General features: G+C 37.6%; 2 protein-coding genes across 3 annotated transcripts; one reads left to right on the forward strand and one right to left on the reverse strand.

The window, feature by feature from the left end:
• Window positions 1-1,832: 1,832 nt before the first annotated feature.
• Window positions 1,833-10,997, reverse strand: CtsL1 (Cathepsin L1). Of its 2 annotated transcripts, none has more exons than XM_053748508.2 (7): window positions 10,840-10,997; window positions 10,099-10,205; window positions 6,930-7,132; window positions 6,347-6,512; window positions 3,864-4,069; window positions 3,450-3,648; window positions 1,833-2,709 (listed from the first exon to the last, which is right to left on the reverse strand). In XM_053748508.2, exons 2-7 carry the CDS (start codon window positions 10,189-10,191, stop codon window positions 2,548-2,550), a joined length of 1,029 nt encoding a protein of 342 aa, XP_053604483.1. In that variant the 5' UTR covers window positions 10,192-10,205; window positions 10,840-10,997; the 3' UTR covers window positions 1,833-2,547. The 2 variants fall into 2 exon arrangements, with proteins under 2 accessions (XP_053604483.1, XP_053604482.1); XM_053748507.1 differs by having other exon boundaries at window positions 10,734-10,918.
• A 258-nt stretch (window positions 10,998-11,255) lies between these two features.
• LOC128671761 (uncharacterized protein) lies at window positions 11,256-14,063 on the forward strand. The gene is made up of 3 exons (XM_053748506.1): window positions 11,256-11,511; window positions 11,593-13,742; window positions 13,874-14,063. The coding sequence occupies exons 1-3, from the start codon at window positions 11,302-11,304 to the stop codon at window positions 14,019-14,021; spliced, it is 2,508 nt and encodes an 835-aa protein (XP_053604481.1). The 5' UTR covers window positions 11,256-11,301; the 3' UTR covers window positions 14,022-14,063.
• Window positions 14,064-14,506: the final 443 nt, after the last annotated feature.

Consider the following 14,506-nt stretch of genomic DNA (forward strand, 5'->3'; position numbering starts at 1 on the left):
ATTTTCGTGGGAAAATAACGTCTTTGTTTAACAAAAATAATATTTGGCTCCTAGTTGAGGATAATTATGTTTCTTATTGAAAATATGTTTGTGTTGTTTCTTTGTTGGCTGTGAGACATATGGGTCAGATAAAACCTAAGCCATGTCATTTAGTTGCCACCATGAAGTACACCCTGAAACTATGCTTCAGTTCATCATTTATAAGTACTCTCTCTACAATTTCATATTTATTCCTCACAAACTCGCCGGTTTTGACGAGTACGTTGCCCTGGGCAAATGTGAAAACAGGGGCCCCTGTTTATTGAAGAGACAACTTATTTTAAGGCGACATGTATAACTTACGTGGATATTTTACAGTTATACAAATACAATACATAGTTCGTTGTTGTGGTTAATTTGTTTAGCACTTGTATAACAATGTCTCCTATTTTGCCTCAGGGGCTTGGGATTCTGGCGCATTATCCGTGACAATTGAGATCAAAGCTCCCAAATATCACGACTATAAGTACCTACTATCTTTGAAAGTCTAGAGTACCTAGTATACAGCTATAGCCACATAAAGCACTTGTAAACAATTAATAAAACTTAACATATCGTTACTGGAAGTATTATATAATCTGTGCTATCGTGAAGTTAATAGGAAACTTCAATGTTCATTAATCACATGATCCACCGGGAAGACGCTTGCGACGCAATATGTATCCGCATAGTAGGTATCTATGTACTGGCTTCCTGTGTCAGCGACCCGCGACCTCATCACGTGTTGGCTGATATCCTATACTGTGTTATTAGTCTATCTTGTTATAATTACAACATTTGTCGCGATAACCGTCTCTCGTGATTAGTCTCGATAATAAATCGATTTCATGGGACTTGCGCGCAATTTAATTATCTAATCTTATGCCCAGACGTATAGTGGGCATAAGATTAGACAGTTATAAGAAATTGCGATGAATTGTCCTGTAATAATTTTGATTTGGTTGATATAGGGGTTTGTGGGATATAAGATTGTAACTCAGTACCTACTAGAGCTCAGTAGTCATAGTAAGCAATTACTTTACCACAGAAGTCAATTTTACCGTTTTCTGCGAAGCGTCTACCGCATTCACGTACATAAATGAGTTTACGTCCCGGAACACGGTTAGAGTGCTAAAATGATCGATCGAACCTTACTGTCTTCGTCCTTATTCCACGCTGTCTCAGAACAGTTTGCCAAGTTTGGCAGATTCCGTATACATTTCTGCGGTAATTCATTGCGGTAAATAAAAGCACTCATACTAACGCGTCGGCAAGTGTCTGAGTTCGGTGACAATGTGGATGGAGCTGGCATTTATAGCTAGATATACACGCACAGATGTGCCGTAGGATCTGTCCGACAGGTGAAAATTGTGATTAGCTTAAGTAGTTTGTAGCTTTAAAAATTATATTTATGAATAATTGCGAAATTTGACGTCAAAAGAAAAGCATGTAATAAGTAAAGGTCCAATAGTGAACTTATGATTTCTTATACATGTATAGGTATTGTATTGATTGAAATCTTAAAAAGAACCGGGATGCATTCTCTTTTTTATACCTTTGGATTTCAAGAAGTTGAACCTAACAATCGTGTAAAGTGTTTTCAACAAGGCAAGGTGCGCGTGTTTTTATGCCAAGTCGAGTCGTTCACCTCGTTTTTACGCGCAATTCGCTCATACGTGCTTGACGCTTCGCATACCACGAAGCAGGTGACAATACAATAGTAGGGATTGCTTTCATATCGTACCACATACACACATCAGCGTCAACACACGTTACAACAATAGGGTTTACGAACAGAGCATTCAAACAACGCATTTATAAAATACTTTAATTTTATTTATCTTAATTCACAACTTACAATTATAATAAGCATCTATATATCACACTTTATTTTTAAAATATAATCAGTATTTTACACTTGAACTTAATTCTAAAATGGCCGAAAATGGAATGTGATAATGATAATACAAACATGTTCAGCCAAATACTCAAAAGGCCAAAAGCATGGTTTAAAACAGAATCTAATGAAACCGATTTTTGAAAGTAATTTAGTTATCTGCATAATATGAAATTAAGATTAGACACGACATTATTTGCAGAAAAATATTATGGCTCGTAATCTCAAAAAACAAAGTTTCGATAGGACACTTTTCACCACGAAAGTTTAATCGAAGAAATGCAATGTTGGCTTTATATTAGCGATGATGGCTTCCTCATATTTAGATACAAGTATAGGAAATATAAATCAGCTATATATTAGAGAAATCAGTCTGGGAAATAAAAAAATAACGGGTAAGAAACATCGGCGCCGCATATGTACAGTCTGATGACGAAAAGAAAACAGATTTTACTACCTTTTTTTTTCATTGCACTAATAAATAGAATGGTCATGATTGGTCGATGAACACCAAGTGCTGCCAGCCAACAGGAGACAGCGCCCGCATTTCATTTCTCCACTTGACAGAATGTAGTCTTTCTAAGGACAGTTTTATAAGGCTGCTATTACACTAGGTATAACTATTAAAGCTGTTAGACCAGTGGGTAGGAAGCGGCGGAGGCGATGCCGCAGTGGTTGTTGCGGTTGCGCGCCATCTTGATGTAGCCCAGCTCGCCCCACGTGCGGCCCCACGAGTTCTTCACCAGCCAGTAGTCGCCGCCGTCCTCGTCGGTGCCGTACCCTACCACTAGTACCTGGGGTGGACAACTTTGTGAATTTCTTACTTTTAAAGGAATCAACTGTCTATTTTAATGGTGGATACCGCATATAAATCCATCTGGTAATTTTCGCGTACAGACAGAACGGACAGGGGCACATTTTATAATACGTGAGGTAGAATTTAAAAGTTGAAACCTCTATGAGTCGTAGTACTGAGAGGTTTGATGGTATGCTATATTCTGTAGATAACTGTAGTTTGATGGCTTCGGGTAGTTTAAACCTAGTTTAATTAAAAGTTATCTTCTATGACGGCTCATTGTTTTAACTCTACTCATTTTAATCTTAATTTATTGACATAATGGGGCCATTTATATACCTATTTATAATTCTTGATAAAAAATAATAGCTAATTACGTTGCGTAACGAACTAAAAGAATAAATAAGTTGACGCCCCTTAATTTCACCACCCTAGACAATGCTTAACATCCCCGCCACCTCCTATTTAACAATTCAGTTATAATTATTCCGCCCTATAATACTCCATTCATATTCTACCGTGGATGTCGTGCAAGGCGACAAAGAGACAGCCTTGACAGCTGACAGGCAACATTGGCATTTCCAAGGAGGCGACCCATTAACGACAAGCAAGCCGGTTTTAAAATCACAACCGAATATTCAAAATAGTTTAATTTTTACTCTGGGCGTCGAAACGTAATTGAGAACACGCGAAGTGAGTTAAAAGAGAGAGTTAAAAGACTAGAGAGGGTTGTCTCACCCCATGGTCCAGGTTGTCGGAGGAGCAGTCCTCGTCGTAGTACACGCCCGTGGAGTACAGCTGGAAGCTCTCGTGCGAGGCGTCGATGGCCACAGACACGGGGCCGACGGTGGCCACCGCCGCCATCAGCTTGTCCTCGTCGCCCTGAGGCACGTCCACGAAGCCCACGTCTTCTGCGCCAGAGTTCTTGGGGTTGTACCTGGTGACATTCGTGAGTTAGATAATGTTATTAGCACATTAGTACTGCGGATCACCCATAACCGGAGGAGATGCATGAAGAAGCGAGTGAGATTTGTCAGGATCGTGGCAAGAGGACATTGTTTTCTCCTCAATGTTTACTTAGATTGACAAATCTACTCCTATAGGAAACAGTTTTCAATTTCAAGAACCCTAGGGAAAACTGAACTACAAAACCTGCACTTGTCGTCGACAGCCTCGTAAGGGTAGGTCTGCTCAGTGTCGATGCCGCCGTTGTCCTTGATGTACTTGAAGGCGTTGTCCATCAGTCCGCCATTGCAGCCGTTGTTGCCGTACGCTTGCGAGCAGTCGATCAGGTTCTGCTCCGACAGGGAGACGAGGAAGCCGCTGCGGCGGAAGTGTTGCGCCTCCAGGGCACCGGTCTGGTGGAAACAATACAATGACATGTATTTATTTACGAAGACATAATGATGATCTTGTAAGTACCTGGCATGAGCTCGAACGTGACTCGCAAATCCGAACTTTTCTGACTACGAAAACATGGCACAGATAACGTGTACTTTTTTCGTAGTTTGGAGCATTCTTTTCGAAAACTGACATGAAATAACTATCAGTTTCTTCTTTGTTCTTATGGGGTTGGATTTATGAAATTATGAATGGCTATTTAAATGGTGCTCGACCAGTGTGTTTCTCAACAGACGATATGGACAGATGGAGCTACACTAGTGGTTCCCGAGTACGAGTACTCCAATATCGTAACAAATGATGGTGCTTGGTACCAAGATGACGCGGCCAGTTTGTTTTTCAAACAAAATTAAACAGGAGACGGGGCGATAAGTCACACATCTGTTGTTATTATAGACTGCACGCACAGTGACCGTGACTCATGCCGATTCGCCATAATTTTAAATGATCACATTACTCATCTATAGATCACAGCTGTTCATTTGTTTTCTATATACCCTTGTATAAAAACTTTACCGATGTTTCGACTTACCTAATCATTGATATAAGTATTTATGAAATAGCTTAAAATAATCTAAAATCTGTGTCAAAATCTAAATCCACTTCCTATTCCCGATTAAACGGGAAAGTAATCCAATTTAGTTTCAGCTCTGTTGATTAGGTTCAAACCAAATCATCATCAAATCAAATCAACCGCATTCATGGTCCATTACCTATAACCATGAAGGCACGGGTTTTTATTCTAGATATTGACCGCGATGTAGTATCCCTTTTATGCACTGTGCCGCTCAAATGCACCTCATATTTTTTTACATTGTTACTGTGGTTTGTGATTTTTTGTAATTGTATTACGCAAATTGTGTGTTATAGAACCAGATTAAAATCTAAATATCGTTAGAGCTAGTCGGTAATTATAACATCAAACTATATAATAGAGAAGTTGATCAAAGATTGTTGTGGATTATGACAGTTGTTCTGACATCGATAACGGGTCGTTCCGGCGGGACCTTTGCTCGGCGACCCACAATCTGTCAGCTGACGCCGGTCATGTGACACGCTATAGTGCTACGATAATATTTACATACAAAGGAAATTCGTAATTATGATGCAATTGATTTAAAAGTTTCGAGATAAGTAGAAGTTGGCTTCTTTACGACATCGTGTTTTTTTAAATCACGCAATCAACAAGATAAAATTTTCGATGGGTAAAATCAACTCCGATTAATTTTTAAGCGATGGTAAATATTGGTGAATTCGGATAATACATACCTAAATTTGTTAACAACAATCATACATTTTCAATAATATGCTGATAAAAGCATAAAATGAATCATTGCTAACGCTCGACTCGCATAATGATTATTCACGATAAAAATAATTGTATTCTTGTTATGCTGAGCACGAAATCATGCGGGCAAGGGGGACTATTCAAACTGATTTGTTATTTTTTACCCAGTAAGTATAATTCGGATGACTTTATACTATTTTTTTCACTGCGATTTTTGTAAAGTGTAATTGAGTAATAAACAAGAAACCTCTTCAGCTTAGCTACATCTCCAAGAATAGGTAGCTAATATTTAGTCGCTTTTCTACGATCTAACCAACGAACTATAGGTACCTACGAGAGATCAAGCATTCGTTAGTTATATTCAGCTACCCATATTCATTCAGTAATACATCATCATCAAGTATTCATCAACGGCGAATCCTATGAGCTTCGTATAGATGACATAGATTTTCATTACATGGTATCTCGATAATACTATGGATTTCAGCATTAATACAACTAGAGAATGCAACAATAATCGTGGTGAGGTAACAAATCCACAAACAATGGATGATCACGATGACTCATGGTCATTTAGAAGTCTGTTTTCGTTCCAACGTCAAACAGGAAAATTTTATAGAGCGCGAAAGCGAATAGAACTGTAGAAAACAATGCTCCAGAATCAGAGACAGTTCTCACAATAATTTAAATTTAAAAGCGATCACCCGTTTCTTCCTGCAACACACTTCCGTCCCATTTAATTAAATGATTACGATTGACTGAATTGCGAACTTGCGACGGAGCAACATTGCACAAGAAATAACATTTTCTATAACTAGGTACTCACCTATCCTAAATTATACAAAATAGGTATACTTAGGATAAAGAGACACAGAAAGAAAAAATCTACCTTCACATCAGAAAAAGAAACTGTTCCTATGGGAAATTCAGCTAAATTAATACTTACGGTACTGAATGACCAGCAAGAGCCACACTTGCCCTGGTCCTTGACGTCAGTGACGGCGCCCTTCTTCCTCCAGTCGACCTGGTCGGGCAGCTTCACGTTGGCGGGGGGTAGGAAGGTGGCTTCTTTGACGTCACGACCTTTGCTCATTAGCAGGCCTTTGGTGTGTCTGCAGAAATATTATATGTTTTTATGATATTGTTGATTCCACTACCTACGGGTAGCTAGGTGTACCTACCTAAAAAAATGCAAAGCAAAAATGTGTTTTGTTTTCATTGTTTTCTTTTCGCGGCTTCGCGCCAGTTTTTGTTTCATTCAAATATTGTCAATTTCATCCATTCATTTAAAGGATGTTACGTCACTATTAAAAAATTCCCGAATACCTACATCAAAACAATATTTTTGAAATCTGACGCATGTTGTCGTACAAAATAATGATAGTATTGTTCCGCGCCTTGCGTGCCTGCGGATATAACACCAAAACCGTACTGACAAAAGAAAGAAAATAAATGCTGTGGCGAGGGTAATTTATAACTATAATGTAGGTATTTTTATATTATTACTAAAAAATAAAAATAATGCTCACTTGACAGTCCGATTGAACCCATTCATGGTCTTGACGAACTCGTGATGCAACATGTCGGAATATTTGTTCGGCTTGAGCTTGAAGGTGACCATTCCCTGTTCATAACGCTGATTGTGGCGCGCGATGCGGTGTTTGTTGTCTGCGTATATTTTCATGCGGAATTTGTCTTCCAGTTCGCTGTCGTAGTTCTTGTTATGCTCCAGCTGTTTGGGAGATATTGTGTTCAATGCACGTATAATAACTAAACGTATCGCATTCTTACAGTTTGTCTTGACTACTTAGTACCAAGTTAAAGGTTATAACTGTAATACCTAGGTATTTAAATTTGACATCTATCAGATGTGAATAAGTGGGCATAAATAATGATAGAATGTAAGGTAGCTATTTTATCGTAGCCAATGTACAAGGGCTGTTCCGAAAGTTTTTAGCTGTACCTAAAATATACTTCCTTAGCATTTGATTTCTACGCCAATACGAGGGTAATTTATCTGTAAGTTTATGTGCGTAATTGCGTGAACTACCATCAAATAGTTATTTTTTTATGATATTTCGTATAAAGGCATTAGTTGATATTTTACAATCAGCAATTGAGGTGACGCGCGAGTCATTCCGTTCTATGATTTACTACGACTATAAAAGAGGGATTACATTTCACGAATCCCACAAAAATTTTAAGGCTGCATTTGGTGACTCTGCTCCTTCGCTAGCTACAATCACATACTGGTATCGTGAATATAAACGGTGTAGAGACAGCGTCAAAGATGACCCTCGACCAGGAAGACCACCCACAGCAGATACTCATGAGAATATCATAAGAGTGGAGTGGCTGATTAAAGAAAGGAGAAATATAACACATCGTGAGATTCAAGATGAATTGCAGATTGGATCCCAGGCACTAGCAACAATTTTGCACGACCACCTTAAGGTCAGGAAGGTCGCTTCTCGTTGGATAACCACATTTGCTCACCGACGAACAAAAAGCCCGTCGCGTCGATTGGTGTCAATTTATGATGGAAAAATTCGATGGAGGGAGTTCGCAGGCTGTGTCGTACATCTTAACTACTGACAAATCGTGGATATATTGTTATGATCCACTTACGAAGCAGCAGTCGGCTCAGTGGGTGTTCGAAGAAGACAATTTGCCTACAAAAGTGGTCCGTGGCCGAAGCGTCAATAAAAAAAATGATTGCTGTTTTTTCCCGTCGTAATGGCCCTGTAGCTGTCATACCACTGGAAGATCAAAGGACAGTTACTAGTCTGTGGTATACTGAAACCTGTCTGCCACAGGCATTTGAACAGCTCGGTGAGGACCGGCCTAAAAGTGGCAACCGTGGAATTTTTTTCCACCAAGACAACGCGCCTGCCCACACGGCCGCTAGGACAATGGATTTTTTAAATAATTCTGATGTTCAATTGGTGTCTCATGCTCCTTACAGTCCAGACCTAGCTCCGTGTGATTTCTTTCTATTTCCAACAGTGAAAAAAAATGCTTCGCGGGCGTACTTTTTCGAATTCGGACGAGGCTGTAGAAGCATTTCGAGCGCTTTTTTTCGACCTACCGCAAGATGCATTTTGAAAATGTTTTCAAGACTGGTTTGAAAGAATGAAGAAGTGTATGGTTGCCAGAGGGGAATATTTTGAAAAGCAAAAGAATTATATCAAAATACTTGTTAGTTTTTTTACAGCTAAAAACTTTCGGAACAGCCCTCGTAATTAAACGGAAATATCAGAATTATTGTTTTTGATGATATTTTGAAACCATAACAGTGTGCAACATATTTTGCCGCGGACGAAACAGCTGGCAACTTTTACTTATAAGTTCATATATATTTTTTTGTGTTTGCACACACACAGAATACCTACGTCATTTTGCTACTCAAAACTTAATCACGTTATTGATGAAAACACGAAAGATTACATCGCATGAGTAATCTATTTTACCTACCTATTACCTCGCCAATCTAGCTACCTACCTATTATAGAAACACTCTTCATTGGTCGTCAGAGAAATCGATTTTTACGCATTTACTTAGTATGCATCAGCATTACCAATTGTTTCAATTAGATTTCAGTATATGAAGTAACGTTAATATTTAATTTATTTATATCTACGAGCAAATATTAAACTTGATGTATCTACATATATTTTCCTATCAGCTTTTGTTTAGCTCTGCTACGCCCACTGCTAACATAGAATGACATGACCACGTTATGCGATTTAAGTAGGTGTGTAAGATTATCATTTCCCTGTCTCAATTTTCCTTGTAGGTAGATATTTCATTTAATAAACCAGCTAAGATAATTTCGGGTTAGGACATGTTGACAAATCCCAAAAGGTGGTCAAGGTTATATTGCCCAGTTTTTTTCATAATATCCAGTCTTAACTAATTAAAGTTAAGTAAACTTATTCTAAACATACTGCTAAGTGTTTTAGGCTAGATACAACGAGAACGAGATACAACGTAATTTTCAATCTAGATTTCTACGAAAGCTTTCTATAGGCCAAACCAGAGAGAGAACGCATGGCGTTAGAATATACCTATTCTAAGGAAGCAGTACAGTCCTACCTAAGAAACGATTTGAGATCATTCGTTCTTTATTCGAAAAAGTAAAATAGTAGATACGAAGTGTTTTCCACAGTCGGTCGTCTGTTAGCGGATATAAAACACGAAAAAGACGAGGCGGAAAAGGAACCAATAAAGAATCTACTAACTAATCGAATGCATGATGATCACGTAACAATGGTACGAGTTGATTACGTCTAATAGATAAACTTTATTTGTATCCTTGCAGCGGCGTCTCTCTGTCTGTGAAGTTTATGCTCAGAAACCATCAGAATTTTAATCAAGTTTAGCAGGTCTCTATTTTAATGAATATTTGTACATTTGGTTGTTTTTGGACGGTCCAGGTAGGGGAGGGCCTGGACCGTCCAAAAACAACCTAGACTTGGCTGTTCTGCTTCTGCAACTCACATAATAAATAGATAAAAGTATTATTCGGTAGCATAGGTACCTATCAAGTTTCTGCATTGCATTTTACGTCTATGTGGCAACTAGCAAATTTATGAGGTGATAATTTGTTTCTTGACCCGTCAACGTCGAACCCTGTCTAGCTTCGTCCTACTGTTGGTATTGGTTTGATGTGTTTGCTGTGAAAGAATCAAGTTTACCTTGAAGGCATGCCACTCCTCCTTGACCAGGTCGAAGAACGAGACGGCTCCGACGGCCGCCACCGCGCAGACCAACACTACAATGCTCTTCATTTTGCGGACTAGTACTGCAACAAAGAAACAATGATGAAATTAATGTATTACCCGAGTTATTATTATAGAAAGTTAGCGCTTTAAAGGTCGCCCTGAAACGCAGCGAACACTAACTTTTTTAGTTTTGTCGAGAAATTATAGTTATAAATTAGCACTTTTTAAAAATGCATTTATTTTATCATAAAAATCTATCATCTTTTATTCGCAAACGAAACAAATACTTTAGCGTGAAAAAATGATGTAGTACTTAATGATAAAATAATATGTAAAAATAAAACTGAACAAAGGAATTCTAAAATACCCTGCCTCTTACCTACTAAGTGCAATTATTCATCTTATTGGACTTATTTATTCAATTAATACATATAATTTTTTTTTTTACAAATAGATACTTAATATCATAACAACTAGATAATCTAATATTTTTTGCTCACTAGAATGACGCAATACATGAGTTTTGATACAGAAGAGGCAGGACTTATTTTTTCACACTACGCAGTTTACCATGAGTCGACACAAACAACAAAGCAAAAGTGACCCACCCGATCTTATAACAATATCCTTGACTTGATCTGCAAACTACCTTGATTTTCTATTTATTTTTAATTTAAATAAAAAATAATCTTTATGCTACTTATATTCACTTACGTTTAAATATATTGTAACGAATTATTTAAAATTTCGAAAACACTGCAGCAGACCACACTGTTGGCACTTCTCGATTGTTTATGTGCGCGTTTTGCGTCTGGATTTGGAAATATAGGTAGGTACAAGGATATGGAGATGACAGACCGTAAATAATCGTAAATTGAATGAGTTGGGAAAGGAACCGATTTTTTTATTTACAAAACTACTAAACCGCTCTCCACTATCTCACGTTCCAAGTTATTTTGTTATTAGGTTAGCAAAAGTAATTTTAAAAAATGCTATATTTACTATAGATCTTTTTTGCGATAATTTTATAAGTATAAAAATTGATATTCGCAATGTATCGCAACACCACCGGAAGTTACATTCGTTCATTCATTTTTGACAGCTGGTGTGGGTTTGTCATTGGGGTTTGTTGACAGTTGACATTGTCAGAACAGAAGAACATCACAGCACAGGTTAATGAATTTTTGTGCATGTTTGTTTGAGAGGTTATTATTTATAATTTTTCAAAATAAATTTAAAATTACTCATAAACATACAATGAAAGAAAATGAATACAAAGATAAAAAGAAACACAAGAACAATAAAATTCGGCTTTACAAACCAAAAAAGAAAAAGAGTGCCGAGGAGGACGCGGCTATACAATTTTTACAAGCTCAATATGAAAAGGTATCTATTTTCCCAAAATAAAATAATTTTGATATGATTTAGAAGCCTAGGTTGAATATCTGTGTATTTTCCTGTTTTCAGATAATTCCAGATGAATTAAAAACGTTTAAAGATTTCCCACTTTCTCAAAAAACGTTAAAGGGTTTAAAAGAGAACAACTATACTATTCCGACGGAAATCCAGCGACAGGCTATTGGTTACACGCTTCAGGGCAAGGACATCTTGGGAGCCGCCAAGACTGGCTCCGGCAAAACATTGGCTTTCCTAGTGCCCATACTTGAAGTGCTATTTTGTAAAAAATGGACCCGGTATGATGGTGTTGGAGCCCTTGTTATATCTCCGACCAGGGAACTAGCCTACCAGATATATGAAACTTTACGAAAAATAGGACACTTTCATGATTTCTCTGCCGGTTTGATCATTGGTGGTCAAAATCTCAAATTTGAACGGAAAAGAATGGACCAAATGAATATTTTAATATGCACTCCTGGACGACTACTACAACATATGGACGAAAATCCTTTGTTCAATTGTGATCATCTGCAAATTTTAGTCCTAGATGAAGCTGACAGATGTTTAGACATGGGATTTGCACAGACAATGAATGCCATTATAGAAAATTTGCCACCAGAGAGGCAAACATTGCTATTCTCTGCTACTCAAACAAAATCTGTCAAGGACTTGGCTCGACTCAGTCTATCTTTTCCAACATATGTGGCTCCTCACGAGCAAGCCGATACTGTCACACCAGAGTCCCTCCAACAGAGTTACATTGTGTGCGAAGTTGATGAAAAGATTGGCATCCTTTGGTCTTTCATCAAGAACCATCTAAAACAAAAAGTCTTAGTATTCATGGCAACCTGCAAGCAAGTCAAATATACTTACGAATTATTCTGTAAGCTCCGGCCTGGCGTCAGTCTGCTAGCATTGTATGGTACTCTTCATCAAGAGAAGAGAGAAAAAATTTACAATGAGTTTTGCAGGAAATCAAATGTTGTATTGTTTGCCACAGACCTTGCATCCCGTGGTTTGGATTTCCCTAGAGTTAATTGGGTGATTCAGATGGATTGTCCAGAAGATGTTCAGACCTATATACACAGAGCTGGTCGCACGGCCCGAGGAGTGTTTGGTAAAGGTGAAGGGCTACTGATGTTATTGCCACATGAAGAGAAAATTGTTGATGATTTAAAACAAAGCAAAATTCCTATAAATAAAATCTCAGTAGATCCATCAAAAGTAGTTGCACCACAGAGAAAAATTGAAGCTTTACTTTCTGACAATACAGAGTTGAAACAGAGTGCTCAAAGGGCTTTTATGAGTTATGTAAGATCAGTCTTTTTAATGAAAAATAAGGAAATATTCAATATACAACTCCTAGATACTGATGCTTATGCTAGATCATTAGGATTAATTGTACCTCCAAGAATAAAGTTTATGCATAAAAATAATAAACTTATGGCTGGGACTGAGAAAGAAAATGAAAAAGAAGAAGATAAATTAATGGAGAAATTAAATGCTGGCGATGATAGTGGTGATGAAAGTGCTTCAGATGATGATGATACAGTCATAGAGAAAGACACAGTTATGAATAATTTAACAGACATTAGAAAACAATCAAAAAAACAATTGGAAAAGTTTGAATTCCACAATGAAGACAGTGATGAAGATGATTTCCTTCAAGTTAAGAAAGTTGATGTAGATGTAGACACAAACGTTATGGAGCTAGAAGAGCATAAATCTAAGAAAAAGGCAAAGCCTTTGACTAAAGCAGCAGTTGCTAAGAAAATACTGAAGAAGAAAATAAAAGTAAATACTACAGTGAAATTTACAGAAGAGGGAGAAGCAATAGGGGATGAGAAGAAAGATGTTAAATCAGAATTAGCTAAACAGTTTGTAAATGAGAATGTGGGTGGTATTGACATTGAGAGAGCGAAACAAGTGCTGCAAGAGGAAGACAAGTTTGATAAGATACGGTTCAGAGAGAAAGTCAAAGCTAAACATAAAGAACAAAAGAGAAAATTAAAGAATAAAAAGAAGGAAGAAGAGGGAGAGAAGGATGACTTTGGATCACAGTCTGAATCAGATGGACCTGATCTGTCTTGGTTGCCTGATCCTGACAAAGTGTATGGGAAAGCTGAGGGAAGCGAAGCAGGTTCTGATGACGATATAAGTAATGCTGTATCAGATGATGGTGATTCATTTGAAGAGGATAAAGATGAGAAATTCCATAGGTATGCTTTAACGATGGTGCAATCTGTAAACAATATTTTGTTCAAACTATTGAGATGTATCCTCAAAATTATAAAAAGTAAAAAGATGTGCTGTTATGATCCACTACATTAAATAAAATTATATCTTGCAGGCCTACAAAACGGAAACTGGTGGAAAGCCGCGGCATCCCGCAGGAGAGCGTCGCGCCGCGGAAGGTCAAGAAAGTTCAAGACATCTCGAAGTCACTTTCGGTGCAAGAGGCCGAGCTTCTGGCGATGCAGCTACTCCAGAAGAAGTAGTAGTTCTATATTTAAGATGTTACAATAAATTGATTTTATCAATTTTTGTTTATTTATTACTTCCGCCATTACACAGTGGCAATTATCAATCCTAATCCAATAATGGTCGGTAGAGAGAACCGCAAGTCCATTTACCCTAAATCCTCTATAGCTAGAGACGTATATCAGATCTGTCCGATCCGGTCGTTTTCGGTATCTAAAATCCGCTTCTTCATTATGACTCCCAGAGCTAGCTGTGTATTACCCATGTATGTAACAAGAAAATTAAATATGTAAAGAGGAGGTACAATACAAAGCAGTACATACATGCGTCTACTTTATATTTGGTAGAATAAAAATCATCCTTGTCTTGCCGTTATTTGAATTGTAGGTACCTATTTTACCGACATTCATGGAATCAGTAGGTGCTTCGTAGTAGTACCTACTTATTCCAAGGACAAACTCACAAATATAAGAATATTATGTTCTGTGGACAAACTATAAAT

This window comes from Plodia interpunctella, chromosome 8, assembly GCF_027563975.2.
Source record: "Plodia interpunctella isolate USDA-ARS_2022_Savannah chromosome 8, ilPloInte3.2, whole genome shotgun sequence".
Taxonomy (NCBI): domain Eukaryota; kingdom Metazoa; phylum Arthropoda; class Insecta; order Lepidoptera; family Pyralidae; genus Plodia; species Plodia interpunctella.

What these genes read in the sequence shown, in the direction of transcription:
- CtsL1 (XM_053748508.2), bottom strand. Translation starts at nt 10,191, where the DNA reads ATGAAGAGCATTGTAGTGTTGGTCTGCGCGGTGGCGGCCGTCGGAGCC. An exon ending in AGGAGTGGCATGCCTTCAAG is followed by an intron (nt 7,133 to 10,098) that starts GTAAACTTGATT and finishes TCTCCCAAACAG; the next exon opens with CTGGAGCATAACAAGAACTA. An exon ending in GGGTTCAATCGGACTGTCAA is followed by an intron (nt 6,513 to 6,929) that starts GTGAGCATTATT and finishes ATATTTCTGCAG; the next exon opens with ACACACCAAAGGCCTGCTAA.
- LOC128671761 (XM_053748506.1), top strand. Translation starts at nt 11,302, where the DNA reads ATGAATTTTTGTGCATGTTTGTTTGAGAGGTTATTATTTATAATTTTT. An exon ending in TACAAGCTCAATATGAAAAG is followed by an intron (nt 11,512 to 11,592) that starts GTATCTATTTTC and finishes TCCTGTTTTCAG; the next exon opens with ATAATTCCAGATGAATTAAA. An exon ending in AAAGATGAGAAATTCCATAG is followed by an intron (nt 13,743 to 13,873) that starts GTATGCTTTAAC and finishes TATATCTTGCAG; the next exon opens with GCCTACAAAACGGAAACTGG.